At 43.3% G+C, this 18,879-nt stretch overlaps 1 protein-coding gene across 3 annotated transcripts in view; it reads right to left on the reverse strand.

The window, feature by feature from the left end:
• Nucleotides 1-1,362: 1,362 nt before the first annotated feature.
• CCSER1 (coiled-coil serine rich protein 1) overlaps nucleotides 1,363-18,879 on the reverse strand; it is a 715,014-nt gene continuing 697,497 nt past the window's right edge. For 2 of the 3 annotated variants that reach the window (XM_081876745.1, XM_081876744.1), the window contains one exon: nucleotides 1,363-2,030. In XM_081876745.1, the coding sequence (XP_081732871.1) occupies nucleotides 1,545-2,030 (486 nt within the window). In that variant the 3' untranslated portion in view covers nucleotides 1,363-1,544. The remainder of the gene's footprint in view (nucleotides 2,031-18,879) is intronic. The other variant, XM_081876746.1, reaches the window with a different exon arrangement.

Genomic DNA, 18,879 nt, shown 5'->3' on the forward strand with positions numbered 1-18,879 from the left:
AGTAGCCTGATAAAGACATTGACAAAGACCTTGTATGCTATTGTGGAATCATTTCTGGTTCTTTTAAAAACAGTGTTCTGTATGCCATTATGATGATATGATGCTAAAAAGACAATTATGTGGCCCCTTGCAAAGCACTCTTCTCTTACAGCATTTTGGTTTATCAATGGCAAATGCAGCTTTAGAAATCCACTGTTTTCTTAAATTTGATGGCATCCAATACTTCCGTTTCCATTTACTGACATACTGATTTAGCAAAACAAGTGTAAATAAAGAGATACTGAAAAAGCCTGGCAAACTAACTCTAGAACTTGGCCTCAAATACTGAAGTAGTATCCCACTACAGATATTATATCAATCCCTGAATAATGACTGATATCAAACTAAGCCATACTCAGAATTTTCCCACTGAAATTTATGTACTTGTCCATTGATTTCAATGGGACTGCTTTGAGTATGACTGACATTGTATATTACTCACCATCATGGCATACAGCATTCTCCATGACAAAGTGGTCAACTTCCATTTGGACACACATTGTCTGGTGTGGGAAATCCACTCATGACCCTGGTAAAGTAATTTCCACAAGCAAGACCTGAGTGCTATAGGACTCTCCGTTCTTGTGATTCCCAGCAACCCTCTTTCCAACAGTGGAAAGAGATTACAGCCAACATGACTAGCAGCCATTGATAACCTTGCTTTACTTTGTCTGATCCTCTTTTAAAACCATTCTAGTAGGCGGCCACTGCTGCATCTCATGTAAGGGAATAAGCTGTGCAAATGATGGGGACATTCTGTCACACTTTCTGCCAGCTGCATTAGGTTTTTCAAAAGGTTTCTAAGTGTGGGGAGGAGGCTCATCACCTCATTCAAGTATCCCAATAAACTGTTATGCTTCTTGCCCAAGATGGAAAGGGCAACCAGGCTGTGTCTGATGAGTGAGAAAAGCTTCACTGTACATAATGAAACCAAAATACAACCAACCAGACTGTTGAAACCTCCTCAATTGAATTTGTACCATTGGGGAAGTTTCTTTTTCTTCCCTTTTACTAAATTCTCTATTCATTCCTCACATCTACTTTCACAGTAACATTATTAAAAGAACAGAATGTTATATTTGACATAGCGTTCAGAAATCTTAGGTATGCAAGTGATTGACGGTAGGGAAACACACACACACAAACGTTGGGCGTCTTTTGGACGTTCCATCGGGATGGTCCCATCCATTCACTATGAAGCCAGTAGAGCTTTTGTCACCAACTTCCTTAAATCCAGGATTTCACACTCGGGTGAATTCCGCAAGACATTCAACTACTCATTTAAGTCATGCTAGCCTCCCCCGCCCCCACCCAGCCTCCCACCTCCCCACTCCCAGTCCTTACTTTACAGGGATCGCCTAGATTTCATAGACAACAATAGTTAATTTCAAAACAGTATGTAGGTAGCAGCTGATGAGAACTTAAAAAGTCAGTTTTAAATTAGCATCGTGGCCCCTTAAGCCAGTTGTAGGACTCTGTCTTCAATAAATACATGCCAATTCTGTTTACCCATCTTGCTGGCCCAAAGTCTGAAGCTCAGATGTGTGAAGGGTGTGGTGAAGAAAAACGTTTTTCCTGCTGTACATGTGTAAGGAGATTGGTCCTCTCGGAGGCTGTCCCAGCCTCCCTATGAAAGTGGAATGTTGCCGAGGGACAGGAGATTGAGCTTTTGGAGCCCCAGGAAAAGCAGGGAGATTCTCGGCCTTGGCTGTCGCCTTCAAGCCACTTTGCGCTTCTCCTTCTAAGCCGTTCTGGCTGACCTCTGAAGTCAGGGCTTCATAAGTCTCTCTTGTGTGCTTGAGAACCTCCACGATTTCTTTTTCTTTCAGGAGGCTGCTGAGGCACACACTTGACAGCTGGCAGCTTTTGCTTTCGTGGGAGGTTACTTGGTTGCCCGGCAAATATCTAAAATGGTCCTCGGTGGGTGTATGTGCTGACTTTCTGTCCTTTGTGTTGAGAGTTTGGCTCACCATTTTGTTTAGATATGTAGCCTGGGGCAAAGAAAACAGAAAAAGGGAGGAGATGAAATATTAGTAACAGAACGTATTAACAGCAAGGCAGCTTGGAGGATGCAAAATGTTCCCTGTAATGTCTGCAGCTTTGCAACAGACTAGGCATTTCCACCGATGGCTGGTTTAGACAGAGACAAATATCAAAAGCTGTCAGAAATCCTTAGGCATACTAAGCAAAGGATGGAGGACTTTTGCAGTCACTGTGATAGTTCAGTGGTAGAGAGCATGCTATAACTCCAGGATCAGGTAACATGTGAAATATCTCCCTCTCAGACCCAGGGGACCTTTTGGTAAGTCTTAGGAGCACAGGATACTGCCTTATGCTGAATCAGACTGTTGGTCCATCTAGCTCAGCATTGTCTACACTGACTGGCAGTGGCACTGCAACATTTCAAATGGATGCTCTACCAGTTTCCCCTAGAGGATTTAACCTGGTACGTTCTGCATGCAAAACAGATGCTCTTCCACTGAGCTATGCCTCTTCCCAAAGTTTGTGTCACAGAAATAATACAGGCTCAGTGACAAAAAAAAATCTCACTTGCTATAAGGCAGCTTCCTATATGGAATTTCTAAGGAAAGTAATTAGGTAGGTCAGGCTACTTCTCACACCAATGTTGCACTTCCCCCAGGTATTAGTGAAATTATTAGAAAAAGTACTCTCAGCAGTCATCCTACCCTCATGATGGCATGATTATCACTCTGATAAATTCTTGAACAGGAGTAAAATCGAGCCACAGTGAAGTGGGAGCCCTCCCTCCTCCTTGTAACATAAAACAGGTCCAAAGCTGAGATCAGAGTCCCAACCATGTTCTCCAGGGAAAGCCCTCACTTGCACACAAAGCTGACCCATATTAAATTATAAAGAAGCACCAGGATGCAATCTCCGTCCCGTCCCTGCAATTCTGTTTCTCCCCCAAGAGAAGACACATTAAAAACCTTCCTTTTAGAAAGAAAACTCATCTGCTGAAAGGTAAAATTCAGTCAGCAAAGCTTCTCTTCTGTTGTAAAGACACAGCACAATGCACAATGTCAGGTTCTCATACACGCAACTCGAAAATCTATTCATGCTAATCTCTTAAACTATGCATGCATGAAAGGCTGAGAGAAAAAAGAAGTGACAGAGAGAAGCCTAAATATGCTTCGTTCCCCAGATGCAGACCATGCAAACTTTCAAGGGAGTTCTTTAAAAGGTATGTCATAACTCGCACCGCAATTAGCACATTTCAGTTTGTCTCCTTTCAGTAGCTAGAGTAACGTTACCATTTTAAAGCTTCAGTTCATGTGTGAGAACTAGCTGTAACAGGAGTCCATTGTACTCTGTCCTTTAAGTTATTAGGCACTATAATTAGACGTTTGTTCTATCCTTTCCCAATTTGTTTGCTACTTCAATCTGGCATTTACATATACTTCAAAAACCCAACTAATATTAGCCTAGATTCAGTGCAAACCGGCACAGTGGATGTCTTTTGACGTGTTCATTTCTGCTTCTTTTAAGAACTCAGATACGGCCACTTGAAACTAAATCTAAGGAAGCCACAAAAGCTGCTTTGATCTGCGGTGCTTGAAGTTCAGAGTTCCCCAAAGCTGCATGCTTTGTAAATTTTCTACTTCTATTGTTTCTTAGCTTTTATTAACAGCTATTTATTTTGGAAGCACTGGGCAAGTGAAGGGCACACACTCATTGCAGAGCTGGGTATGTTTTAGTGGAGCGGTCACTTCTAAGGAGCTGCACTAGACATTTTTGGTGCAATTTGGTAAAGCTATCAAGAATGTTCATCCAAGCGCATAGGAAATATTCCTCGTGCCAAGTCAGGCCATTGGACCATCTAGCTCCATATTAACCACAACACCCTTCCCCAACTTAGTGCCCTAAAATATGTTGAACTACACCCATTATCAGTTGATCACCCTGGATGGGAGATGATGGGAGTTGCAGCCCGAAACAAGTGGTGGTCACAGGCCTAGAAAAGGCTGGTCTAAAATGACTGGCAGTAGCTCTCCAGGATTTCAGACAGGAATTTTCTCCAGTCTTACCTGGAGATGTCAGGGATTGAACTTTGGACCTTCCAGAAGCAAAGCATGTGCTCTGTCACTAAACAATAGCCCTTCCCCAAACCAGCCCTTTCAAGCCTTGATATATTTTGCCTAACATAAAAATTTGAGACTTATTTTGAAGATGCTCACTGTCAGAAAAAGCTGAGCAATTTCAAGGAGAGGAAAAAACAAGTTTCAATTAGTCTAGTGGTGTCATGAACTGGCTGGATGCAGGGGAGAAGTGGGAGGCACCAGCTGGATAAACCCCAAGGAAGCAGACTCAGAGCCAAGAGATTGGTGGTGGGATGATGATGAGTGGTCAGAGGGAACAGAAGCTAATGAAGCAACAGGGTTTAGTGAGTAGGAAAAGGCTGGGAGCAATCCAGAATCACAAGGCAGAAGCAGAGGCTGGAGAAGAGGGGGGCCAAGAGGCAGAGGAGAAGCAGGCTGCTGAAGAAGCCAGGGAGTCTCTCTCCCACCCACCCCCAGACTCCCAAAACACAAAGAGGAATGAAAAGGGTGTAGCAAAGAGAGACAAGGCAAAGGAGCCACAGGTTGCTGGGGGAGGAGTCTTAGAGAGAGGTAAGACGGCAGGGACCTTCAGTCCTTGCAACTGCCTCATTGAGGCCTGAGCTGTTTTGCCTTCTTTGAATAATGAGTTAACTTCACTGACACCAGGTGTTTTATTGCTGACCTGTTCCTGACAACCGGATGGGCCTACTTCTATCCTGTTGAATGTGAATAAATGCTAGCTAATCTTATCTCTACTCCAGCTATTTTCTCCATGTAAATTGACATATTCAGCACTTCATTGGAATTAACTTAGTGGGATAGATATGTGTAAAGGGTGTGTGGAAATATGCCATACTGTCAGGGGCTCAGGCGCTGAGGCACAGGGAAGATGGGAGATGGAGAGCGAGGGGGAGGAATCCGAAGGGAGCGTAGGAGGGGACAGTGGTCCGAGGGATTCCATGAGCCTCTCCAGCGAATCGGAAGATTCACAGAAGGGAGCGCCAGTGGCCAGGGGCAGGGGGGTCCCAAGGGGAACGCCCCAGGAGCAAGGGGGCAGCAGGGACTCCCAGAGCAGTAGTTGGAAATCAGGACCAGCTTCCCCACCAGAGCAGAGTGGGGGGGGAGAGTCCCAGGCATCGGGGCCAGTGCTTTCCCCACCAGGGAGAGGAGACGAGGCAGAGTCTACCACGCCTCCCTCGGAGAGTCGGACAATGGAAGGGAGGTCAGATCCGGCCAGTGTCACGGAAGAGGGAAGCAGTGATAGAAGTAGTGTAACGGTTAGGAGAAAGGTCACTGGGTTGGCGCGAGAAGCAAGTTCAAATGTACAGGAGCGCGGGACAGCAGAGAGTGAGGATTGGGAACCGGGTCCTAAAGCACGCCGGAGGCAGGGGGAGGAGCTAAGCGACTCAGCGTCGGAAGAGTCCAGAAAGGGCAATGCCCCAGAGGGCAGGAGGACCCAGAGGAGAAGAGAGCAGCGCAGGAGGTGGAGCAGGGCTAGGATCTTAAACTGGTGTGGAAGGGGCAGAGACTCAGACGGGACTTCGCCGATCTAGAGTCTAGACGTAGGGCTGCACGCTCTGGCTTTGAAATGGAAATTAAACTTCAATAAAGACTTTTGTACATAACATCAGCCTGGCGTTGGTCCTCTGTGAGCTGGGACCTAGAGGCAGCTCTGACACATACCAATAAGTGTTCTACTACACATACTGTAAAATAAGCCTGCTCTATGAGAAGACCGGGGGGGGGGCACTTGAATCCCAGGGAGATGACCCACTTGGGAGCCGTAATGGTGCAGTGCCTCTTTTTTGCTTTTGCAAACATTACCACAAATGTATGAGCAGCAGCAAAGGTGCAAGAGGCAGCAAATGGGGACAACCACATCAAAACAAAATGAAAAGAACTACAATAGACAGGTCCTGCTGGTTGAGATAACATGTTGATGACAACAAAATGGATCAAACATTTGCAATAAGCTTCCAGGAAAAAAACCCAGAAGACAACTGTGTAGTGGAGGAAAATTGTATATCTTTTATTGTTAACATTTTGGAAGAGTAGCAGACAATTTCAGTCCTCACCCCAGAGTGGTCTTCAGAAGTGAACTCCTTTCAACTGTTTTGCGTTATTTACAATTTTCTTTCTGCAAAATGAAGGGCTCTTTTCATGTGCAGAAGGGACTGAGATCCAGCAGAAGCTTCTGCTGGAGAAAGTCCTACACTTCATCTTAGCCAAAAGGCTGAAAAGCAATACTGCTGGAGGAAGTCCTGAGAGCTCTTCCTGCAGCCTCCCATACCACCTCCAACATAAGCCTTAAGCCTATGGAGCAACTTTGGGGGGGTCTGCAGGTAGGAAGAAGAACCAGCACAAATGGCTTCTTTCAAGCAGGAGTAGCCCATGATCAGAGTTCCACTCCTGGGGACTCTGGATCTTATCCTGTGAGAAACTAAAATCATGCCTAAAATGATGTTGGGAACTCTACATTTTTAAAGGGTTGTTGTGATTTTCCTTTTACTGCTATCTCCTTTTCTTCCTTAAGACATTAAGCCTAATGCTTAATATGCAGAACAGGACTGGGGAAACCTCAGCACAGGGGGCAAAATTTTCCAGATCAGTCTGTCTGGACCATGGAGTTCTCCCTCTGCTCTCCCAGGGAAAAAAAAAACACACACACACACACACACACACACACACACACACCACTGGCCCTGCCTCTCACCCTGAGTGCTTTTGCCTGGCTGGAATGTAGCCTTGCACTCTGATAATGCCTCTTGTTTGTCTGGATGGGGGAATACATAGAGTCTGTAGAAACTAGTCTACTATACAAAGGTAAAACATTTATTGTGTCACCCATTGCTGCCTCTAACTCTGCCAACCACTGGCATGTGACCCGCATAAGGTTCCCCCAAAGAAGCACCAAAGTATATTCAACCATACCTTTCCAAGTTCACGCATTTTGACTTACTTCTTGAATCCGAAAAATCGCCAGAACAGCATGCCACTTAGGAAAGCAAAGTATCTAACATGTTTCCAAGAAGGGAGACAAAACTGAAACCATTCAACACTTTCCCATACTTATATGATTTCAAGCAGCTTTTGTGGCCCTGGCAGTTTATGTAACTGCTGTTCTAATTTACCAATCAGTAAAATCAGTTCCTTGGTCTATATTCCATCTGTTACTATGTCAACTGCTTGATTTCTGCACCATCTTGTTTTTATGCTCACCAGCTCCCAGTGCTGTGAACGATCCAACACAGAATGTAATTTGGCTGGAGTGGGTAATGGTTCTTCATTTTAGTTTATTAAGAACCACTCTTATTTATTGATTTTAGGATGCACCTATACCGTCACTGCATTTTTTACAACCACCTGAATTCTGCTCCTATTGATCAGCTAACAGTGCCTTCCATCAATACCCTCCATGCTTGGTAAAAAAACCACAGTACATCAAAATCACATATGGTGAAGCACTGGAAGTGTGCCAGGAGATGGCAGATTCACCACCTAACAAAACTTACCAGGCACAAAGTGGGTTACAGGAATAGTATTTCAGCCCCAGGACCCACTTAACACATTGGAAGAGCCATTTCTTAATCTTTTAGTGTATATTTGCATGGTGGTAGTACTTCTGCGGCAACCCACCTTGGAACAAGCTATGACGCACTAGGGTTGCAGACTAGTAGGTTAGAACACAGATGAGTTACTTACTGCCCACTCTATGGTGGTTCCCATGCTGAGTTGGCTTGAAATCTAATACATAACAGCTCTGAATGTGATTCTGCCTTACATAATGCATTTGTATATGAAAATCTCACAGATATATGCATTTTTATGCTCACTATATGCAAGTATGGAGCCATGGAGTCAGTTTTGTCCAAGCAACCATGCAGAAAATTCATCTGTACCAGTAGGAGCTGGTAATATGGGTCTCAGTCACTGCCCATTATAGTCTGGTCATCTACACATGGCCCCAGGTGCCAGTGGCGTAGTGTGGGGGGTGCAGGGGGGGCCAGCCGCACCGGGCGCAACATTTGGGTGGGGGCGCGCTCGCACTCGCAGCTCTCTGCCCCTACCTGGCTCACTCACACTCTCTCACTGCAGTGCTGGCTGTGCGAATCCGATCCGAGCTGCCGGGTCACCGCCCACTGTGGAGGGGGAGGTTGCCAGGCGTGCGTTGCGGTGCGGAGCGGAGAGAGAGCGAGGGAGGGACTATCTGGGGGAGGGACAGTGCAGCGGCCGCCCAGCGCAGCGCTGAGCGCGGGAGAGAACCACACCCAACCAGCCCAGGCAGCAGCAAGAAGAAGCTGGCGGCGGCGGCAGGTTAGGGGCGCAAATTACTTGCCTTGCCCCGGGTTAGGGGGCGCAAATTACTTGCCTTGCCCTGGGTTAGGGGGCGCAAATTACTTGCCTTGCCCCGGGTGCTGACAACCCACGCTACGCCACTGCCAGGTGCACAGGAACCTCTCCTAGATAAGCAGGTCTCATGCATCCGGTTCAAAGGTCCCCTGCTTCTACTCTAACAAATACCAAGAGAAACAGCAAGGACTTTAAAGGATTAATGCTGAAAGCTCTAATATATTTCCTCTTAAAAATGCGCTGCTATTTGTATTTTCACTAATATACGTTGACTTCTTCGAGGCACCTGGAGATCTTTCCTACTATTTTCACCGTTTGAAGCAAATGGGGAAATTTTGTGGGATGTTATTGCTGCTATTTGTCATCACATTTCAAATTAACTTTCTCATAACTCGTCACACTGCAAATCCCCAAACTCTGTCGGATCCCAGCATTCAAAGAAAGATTAGAATATTTTTATGTCTTGCACTAGGATTTAAAAGGCAAGCAAGAGAAGCAGTAATAATATTTTTTACAAAATCCACCAGCAGTCAGAGGCATGATCAGAATGTTGTGAGAGTGATGCACGCATGTGCCACTTTTCTCAAAAATAGCCCGACATAACTCATTGATATCATTATCACTGACACAAACTCTAATGCCCTGTTTATCAATTTGACCTCCTTGCATTGCATCACATTTAAGTGGTAGGGTGAGAGCTTCTGCATGCAGAAAGTCCCTGGGCATGTCCCTGGTATCAACAGATAGTAGACCACAACTACCTGGGAAAGACATTTTGCCCGAGACCTTGGTGAGTCAGAGGCTATATGAACAAATGCTTGTACATGTACAAACATCCAAAGGACATGTGCAAATGTTCTGACTTAGTAGACGGCATCTTCAGATGTTCCCTCCTGACCAAACTGCATTAAGAGCTACATTCTGGATTAAGCATCTCAGCTGGACATTTGTAGGTGGTCTTAAACAATTGACTCAGCCCCATATGTATGGGTATAAGTGTAATCCACCCAAAGTTAAAGCAGTTGGAAGTCTCCTTTATGTGAGATTAACAAGATCAATAATGACCTAAAAAATAAGGTGGATCATGCCCTTTGTTTTTGACATTATAATTTTAAAGCACTTTAAGAAAATGATAATAACCAAATGCACTTATTCATATATGATTAACCTACTTTCAAGGACTGTGTCCCCAAAATCAAATTCCTAGTAACAGTTCAAAGAATGAGCTTTGGAAAGAAAGCTACCGATTATTAAAAGGGGGGGGGGTTAGAAGAAACAGATCTGCTCAAAATACTCACCCCTGCATAGTATAGTGTTTTTTTTGTGTGTGTGTTTTTAAATAAAACATCCTTCTCCCCCTTCGCCCTTCTAGACATGGTTTGATGGACTGCCGATGTTCATGCTTCTCCTCCCAGACAGAGAACAACTGTTGGGATCCAGATAAAGGAATATGCTGGCAAAGACCTGTTCATTAGCTGTCATGTTAATGAGTGGAACTATCCCTCAGCTCAAATGTTCAATTCCACAACCGTAAAATCAGAAGACCTACAAAAAGGGCAAGTTGTGTGCTTATGACAAGAAAGGGGAAAATAACACCCCCTAATTATCTTTTAATTGATTTGGCTCTTAATTTTTATGACAAAATGACTGAGAGCAAGACATCCCTGAAGAAAGAATGAAAACAATCTGGCCATTTAATCATCCTCCGGCAAATGCTTTATAAGCAAAGTTTAACCAAGTAACATGAATTTCCCAAGCTAAAACAAGGCTTCAGGTTTCAGAATTCCTATTACTGGACTAAAGCTATCTCACAACGACTTACAATGAGCCTAACAGAGTTAGGCTCTTTAGACACAAATGAAAACAGAACTGGAAGAAATATTCAAAAATATTTTAAATTTACTGAAATTTCCCAATTCACAACCCACCTTTTGAACACCATATTTTGATTTTTTAAAAAAAATCAGATTTACATGTTGAATGTGAAAACTTATTTTAGCATGCAAGTACTTTAGATTTTTGGGCATCTGTTGGGGAAGGGTTCTTAAGGAAGCACAGTTGTCAATCCCCATGTAGGGCTGGAAAAAGCTCCTATCTGGAAACTCTGGAAAGCAACTGCCAAGTCAGTGTGGAGAATGCTGAGACAGAAAGGCGAGCGGTCTGAATTGGTATAAGGCAAGGACATCTCTCCTGTATATTGGCATAAAATATGTACACTCATCTAATGGCAGCTGTCAAAATAATAATACTGGCATTATGACCTGCCTTCTTTCAGATATCAATGATTAATCAGCAGCCAACACACACACACACACACACACACCCCAACCAACCAACCAACCAAATACCACCTATCAAAACAAACAAACAATTGGTTGTACTTGACAAAGTTGTACTCAGAACAGACCAACTGACATGAATGGATCAAAGTTAGTCATGTAAATTACTTTCAGTGGGTCTTTCCTGAGTATGACTAACATCAAATATTCCCAGGGGTCATGGTCCCTAAGATGCTTTAGATTGCTCATTAGCTGACAAGCAGGGAGTTTGATTCTGCTTTCTACAGGCTCTGGCCATTGTAAGGATGTCCCTTTTAAAAAAAAAAAAAGAGAGAGAGAGAGAGAGAGAGAGAGAGAGAGAGAGAGAGAGATTTTACTGGTCTGTCTCCCAGTCATACATTTCTCTGTAAGAGAAATGGCTTAATTGAAAAATAACCTCCATTTAACACCTTTCAGTTGGAAATGGAAGAACACAGTTTTGAAGCTTTAATACTGGATTTAGCAAAATGTATGTCAGGCGCCCAAGTCAGACAGCTGGTAGAATCAGAAAGTAGTGCAAAGCTGTCTCATTACAAAGTCTTATTAATAAGTCAATGTCCTCAAATCTTGGATAGAATATTCTTTTCAATTTACCTTATAATATCCATTAAGCTTTAAACCTAACTGCATTTAAATCTCTGAATATATTTTTGCCAGAAAGCAAGAGAGAGTAGCACTGAGAGTAGAATGTACCTGATGAAAACATAACAAATCCTGAAATTATATTTGACAGACACCTACATTATGAGGTCACAGTCATGGCCCTATTGTTAAAGGTCAGTCACATTCTGCCAGACATTCTAATGAGATATTGGGGAAGAGGAAGTTATACAGCAGACAGTTAGGATTTTACTTCAGTTGGTTCCACATGCTGCTCACTAGGCCCCAGCCACTGACATGCTAAATCGTGTCTTCCCTAAAAGAGGGCACGTGTTGCGGTGAGACCTAGAGACCGACCTCCTGTGTTGTGGGTGGGTAAGATTCGACAGCCACAACACCCGATTGGTAGGTCCCTCGATGTTGGGTTCAATCTTGCCAATTGGGCACAGTCCAAACAGATCGAGGGACCTATATATACCCATGCACGTGACCCAGAGCTTCCTCTTTCGGCTCATGCATTCGGAACACCTGCCTACCTCTCCCTACTTTTAGGGCATTTTGTGATTGACCTTGCTATGCCGTCGTGTCGTCTGTCATTGGGACAGGGGCACGGTAGAAATTTTCCCCACTTGGCTGATTGGCTGTTGCCATTTGGGTTTCGCCTGGCACGTAGCAAATCGTCACAACTTGTAAGGTTGCGGATAGGCACTGGTTCAGGTGATAGGGATAGGAGAACGCTCTCGCCATCCGTATGTGAAGGGTAAGGAATCCAGGGACTCAAATGGTTTGGTCAACCCCTGAGAGGAGGTTGTGCCCGTGCCTGAGTCCAGGGGGGCATCTGGGTGGTGAACATAGTCTGTTCCTGGCTTTTCACCTACCCAGGTGTTCACCCTTGGCTGACCTATGCTGGTGCCCTGGGTCAGCGCTGCCTGCAAGGGTGCAGGGAGCTAGTCGAACCAGAGCCTATGCAACCATTCACCTTCTGTAATCAATAAAGTTGTGGCCTAAATTCTGCCAAAAACCAAAACTAAAATTTGAGTCAAGTGTGTCTTTATTTAGGGGGGAGGTCTCTGGGTCTGAACACGCAAAACCAACCAACCCTTCATCATGCTAGACTCACCAGGATTAGCCTCTCCCAGGTGAGTCAACAGCCTCTCTTTTCTCCTACATCTTTCCTTCCATTTCACCATCCAACCTGCCAGTCCTTGCACCTCCCCTGTGAAGAAAATCCTTATGTTGAGAAAGAGAGAGAGGCTTTGTCCAGGCACTCAGAAATGGGAGTGGGCGAGTGTGGAGGGAACATGGGGCAGCATGTGCCAGCCTCTCCCCCAACCACAACCCCTACTGGCTTCACACCTGACTTCCTTCACTGAGTGGGAAGACTGGTAAAGGAGTTCATAATAATTTCCTCATATTTTTGTTTGCATTGCTCTTATTTCCATGGTGTCTCCTCACCTGTCTGGTAAAAAGAAATAGTCTGTTCATTTAGCATATTAGTAATGAACATTTCATACTGACATCAATTTATTTGGATGGGTGTTTCGGTGGGTGGGAGCGTTTTATTCTGTTTTATAGCCCTTTTGTGCATGCAGCCCCTGAGGGGAAAACTAGGATTGGTTTTGCTCTGAGATTAAACTGCTTGGGCTCCTTCTATCTGCTCGGAAGCAGATAAGAGAACATGGCACAGTAGCCCTTTCTTTTAAATCAACATTGAGCTCTTCTATTTCCTGTGCTGAGACACTGCATGTTAATAATTGCCAGTGCCTACGATCATAAAAAAGGAATACATAAAATATGAATTGTATTCAGCTCAAGATACGCAGTGCTTTCGTAAATATTGTAATGAAAACCTGGCTGACAACGATTGATGCAAAATGCTTCTTGTACTATGGGATGTGTCACTGTGCAAGGATAATGTCATTAATATACATGCAGCACAGTAGCTCAATCAGCACCGAGACTTTTCTCTTTTCTGTCCTCCCCCCCACCAATGCCTTTTATTTTAAATTGGCTTAATATTTCTTCCTCTCTACCAGCTCCTTTTCTCTCAGTAATCAAATGACCAACAACCGTCAATACCTTCACAATATCTAAATGAAGCAGGCAAGCATTCATTGGTAGCAGCCAGTGAAGTGGCTACTAGGATATAAGACAACACTGAGAGAGGGGAAATTGCATAACCTCACTGGCGAGTGTCAGGAGGTCTTGGTGGAATCTGCTAAAGAACCCTGTGTTGGAATGGACCAGTATGGTAACCTCCAGATATAGTCAGACTGCAATTCCCATCATCCCTGAACATTGGCCATGCTGGCTAGACCTGCTGGGAGTTGGAGTCTACAAATACCCAGAAGGCCCCATGCTGACTCCATGTGCACATTGGCCTACACATTGCCAAAAAAAGAGAGGAAATACATCACCTAAAAAAGAGGACAGAGATCTGGGTAACATTTGTATGAGCTGCTTTATATGTATAGATGCAAATTTAGAAATAATTACTAAAATTGGGATATAACTACATCTCCCCAAAGTGGGAAAGACTGTGACCAGGTGTCTATCATTCTGCTAGACAGGTACTAACTGTGGATAGGCAGCTTCAAAGGACTCTAATCTCCATTGAGATGGTTCTTCTTTAAACCAAGCTTGACCCAAGTAACAAATAAAGAACTACTTTAATCAGATCAGAGGTGGGAAGCCTGAGGCCTTCCAGGTGTTGTTGGACTATAACTTCCATCATCTCTGACTGTAGGCCGCACTGGCTGAGGCTGTTAAACCACATCTGCAGGGCCACTTGGCCATCTTCTCTGAATGAGAGGAGTTTCCTCTGGCAGTCGTTCATAGAGACAACCCAATACTTTGTAAAATAAGGCACACAACCGCCTACATACACTGGTGCCACACAACGTAGATGATGATGCCAGCAGTCTAGGTGCAGCTAGAATTCAAATAATAATGCAATATATGAAATAAAAGAAGCAATAGAAATACAACTGAAAATCACTATGAATATCCAACGTGATGGGTGTGCAATCTCCCCTATTCAGACAAAAAACACCCACAGATATGACATGGGCCACCTAAATGAAGTTCGCAGACCACTGGTGGCCCACAGATCAAAGTTTGGGAACCTCTGCTCTGCAATATTTACTTGAGGTAAATGACATTTTAGGTATTTATACTGCTGAGTATTAAGATCTGTAGAATATATGTTAAATGAAGCCTGGATTGTCACATGTAATCTCCCCCCCCCCATCCTGTTTTTGACACCTAAAGCATCCTCTGACATTGAAGAGCACTAGGGAGCCCCTACATGTACAGAACGTCATGGCTGATTAGAACCATTGCACTGTGAAAAAGAAAAAGAAAAGAAAAGAAGCAGCACTATATGAGAAAAGCTGTTGAACCTCCTTTCACAACAAAGCCCCCACCTTACCTCTCCTGAAAATTCACAGCCAGGTCTTTTGATTCTTTATTAGTTGAATTTATCAATTTCATGAGGCAGGACAGCAGGAGAGATTCCCACTGAAATTATTATATAAAATGATTATGTAAAACAATTATTCTTACTGGAAAGGTTTAGTTTGTGCATTAAGAAAAGTGTGGTTTTAATGTTCAGGGCCAACCCTTATGAAAAATTCTGAAAGAATTACAAATGCCTCTGTATAATTTCAATCAGATTCTGAATTAATTCTAATTAACTTTTCCGTAAAGGGAGTACAGTCACCATATCCCTTGGCAAAAAAACTGAAAAAATAGAGTTTTTTTACTTCAAAAAAGCAAGGAAGGCAACATTGTAATGCACTTCATTTTAGCAATTAGTGCCTATGCAGTTATTTTTTCAAAAGGTGTATTCATGTTTAATGAAAGACCTCAATTAATTTGTTACAAAGAAGCATTTTCTTTTCTGAAATATATTCGTAACTTTGCAGACTAAGGGCATTTGGCACTTTTGTGTTTAGAGAGCAGGACAGAATTACACACACCTGCAGATTTGGGTGTGTGAGAGAGGCGTTACTTAGACAGCTACCTGTAAGTTTCTTTCAACTCAGTGGGCTTTACTCCTGAGTAGAGTATTGGTTTGCACTGTTAGCAGCAAGCACATATCCACCATAGTGAGATGTATACTCCATAACTCATTTTAGCAGATTGCTCTAATAATAATAATTTATTATTTATTATTTATACCCCGCCCATCTGGCTGGGTTTCCCCAGCCACTCTGGGTGGCTTCCAACCGAATATTAAAAACAATACAGCATCAAACATTAAAAACTTCCCTATTGTTTTCTGGACAATAATTTAAAGGGAATACAAAGATGAATTGTTTAGTTATTTTCCCTATAGTCAAGCCATTATGACCAACATATTGTAATTATTACTTCTAATCAATATTTCCTAATAACCTTTTCCAGGAAAGCTTGCAGCAAGGAGATGTCTCTGTTGCCTTATTCGGTGTAATGGTCAATTTTCCATGATACAAGCTGTGATGAAAAGCTCTCTCGATTACAGTTTTCATACACTCGTTCTCTCTATATTAAAGTTGACCTCAAGAGGACCTGAGAGCCTGCTGACCTAATCACCTCCCAGGAAACATGGTGCCTTAGGGAGCTGTTACATGCCTCTTCTTTCCCAGGAAACCACAAAGCATTTCCCCTTCAAGCAGCAGAAAGAATTAAATGCATAGAAGTTGGTAGTGATTAAGCCCACCACCTCTCGAGTTTTCAGATAGTCTCTGTCTTCAGTAATTCCACGTAAAGACTTGGCAGGCAGAGTCCAGCTTCAGAGCTCTGTCTTCCCATTAACTGGTCCAGATTGCCAACTCCTGGCTCATCAGGACATGAATCCCAATGGGAAAAAGCGATGGGTGGATCGGTCTGTTTAAAGTTGACATGAAATGGAACCAGACAAGCCCAACCATCTTTCCCCCGTATAAAGCCATTCATGAAGCCAGTGTCCATAAGCTAGTCCCATCCATTTCTGTAACACCAGTCATAAGTCAATCCCATCCCATTTCTGTGCCAGTCTGTTATTGCTGTTTATTGCTAGGTTTTTGCAGCATTCTGCCGATAAAAATGAGAATCAAAATGCCCCTCAAAACTTACAGGTTGTGAAGTCAGGGGGCATTTCAGTAAGTCTGGAGGTGTGACCAGGGGCAAAGTGTTTGCTTGACTTGCCACTGACAGGGTTTGTGTCACCATGATGTTTGTGCTATTCTTGGATACACCAAAATTAGCTAGGCTTTGGGTTCATATAGTCTGGACTCTGCCCCTTTCCTGCCCAGTGTCAGAAGCTTTTACAGTATTTTAAGAGCTGGCAACTGTACAGTTGTACAGTAGTACCTCGAGTTAAGAACTTAATTCGTTCCGGAGGTCCGTTCTTAACCTGAAGCTGTTCTTAACCTGAAGCACCACTTTAGCTGTGTGATTTCTGTTCTCATCCTGAAGCAAAGTTCTTAACCCGAGGTACTATTTCTGGGTTAGCGGAGTTTGTAACCTGAAGCGTCTGTAACCTGAAGCAACTGTAACCTGAGGTACCACTGTAAATGGAATCATACTGGGAACTGGGACACTTAGGATGGCCATGTGATCAATTTATTTTATTTGTATTTATTAAGAAAGGTTTATAGGCCATGAGACGCATGAGACGCAGCAAAATTATCTGTAAAATGCAGCTAAAAGCTTCCAAACTGTTAAAAAAGTGTACTTAAAATAATTATCAATGAAACACTGATAAAATTAGCAAAACATTAAAAAACTAAACTATATGCAGGATAGACTTGCTGAAATAAAAGCAGGTGTTTAAAACAAGATAGTGAAGGTGCCTGACTAATGGCCACAGGAAGAGAGCTCTGAAGTGTAGGCACAGCAACACTAAAATATCAGCCCTTCAATAGTTATAAAATCAGAATATGACTGGTGATGACAGTGTTCAATATTACTTCTCAGTCATGGCACCAAGTAGGTGATAATGGACCAGAAGCTAATAAGACATTTTGAGCAACAGTTAGAGGGTACAGGAGCCATACCCAATCTGGTGTCCTTCAGATATTATGGACTGACTACAGCTCCCATTAGCTCCATTCCAGTATGGGCAATGGTAATGGATGATGGGAATTATAGTCAAAAACATGGTCCTGGATTATGGGAATTGTAGTCCAAGTAATATAATGAGTAGCACGTTGGGGGAGGCTGCGGTGTAGTGATAGTGTATGTAGATCAGTAAGCACAGTCCCAATTCCTCCTCCCTTGCCGCATGAACTCACAAGTACACCTGCTGGCATACAGGCTTATCTTCGCAAGGCTCTGGACTTTGTGAAGCACCTCACAATTAGGAGTACAACTTTCCCAGCACTGAAAGGATGGGCAAAAGAGAAGTGGAGAAATACTAACAGTTTTGTCAGCTAACATAACAAAGAACAGGAAACCTGCATTTCTAGTCCCAGAGTGAATAGTGGTGTAGCATGCATTTTGCATAATAAAGTCTGTAGTCATTGCTTTTTACACTTTCTGGAGGACCGAAGGCTGAGGCATGTAATGATTCAGCCGGGGTTGGCAGTGGATGCCACTCTTTGTTCTGCAGGTTCATCGCCTTCTAAACAAAACATACTTCAGAGACTTTGTTTTGCCTTTGCTAATCTGTCAAAGACTTACAGTGTTCAGCCAATATGAAAATGTCTCATAATGGAGAGGAAGAGCTCTTGGGATATCAAAGTGCTGCAGGGAAGAGATGTCACAGAAATGCAGAAGGTAAATAAATTCCCCCTCTCTTCCCATCATGAGTTCTAGTAAATATCTACAACCTGCTCTGTCAATACTAATGTTCAGAACATTTATCAAAAGATGTGATGTAACTGGGAATACATATTGAGAATATATATTGAAAGGGCAAGGGGACAAGGTTGAACTTGTTCCATATTGCAGTGAGGTTATGCAGGGAGGAAACTATTCTAATGAACAAAATAGCTGATTTGTACTTGGGCACAGCAATCTAAGCTACCCCTCACTTTGGAAAATGGATCAGTTTTCTTTCTTAAGCAATAACAAAATTTTCCCACACTCATGATGATGTTCTGATGATAGACGTTCAGTGCCCTTGATCTCTAAGCCTTAAGGTACTATCTGCACCATACAGTTAAAGCAGTATCATATCACTGTAAACAGTCACGGCTTCCCCCAAAGACAGCTTGTTAAGGGTGCTGAGAGTTCTTAGGAGACCCCTATTCCCCTTACAAAACTACAGTTCCTACAGTTCCCTGGGAAGAGACATTGACTGTTAAACCACTCTGGAAGCTAAAGATCTGTAAGGGGAATGGTGACCTCTTAACAATTCTCTGAACACAATTCCCTGGTATGATATTGCTTTAAATGCATAGTGCAGATGGGGTATTCGTCACTTTAATGATGGAATGTATTTCCTAGACAATGAGAGTGACTGTAGGGGGTGGAGTGGCCTTCTTCAATCTCTCAATTTTCCATATAAAACCTGTCTAGTGTTCCTACACCTCTTGTTACTTTTTCAG

The sequence above is a fragment of the Podarcis erhardii genome (assembly GCF_964252035.2).
Source record: "Podarcis erhardii genome assembly, chromosome: 9".
Classification (NCBI taxonomy): domain Eukaryota; kingdom Metazoa; phylum Chordata; class Lepidosauria; order Squamata; family Lacertidae; genus Podarcis; species Podarcis erhardii.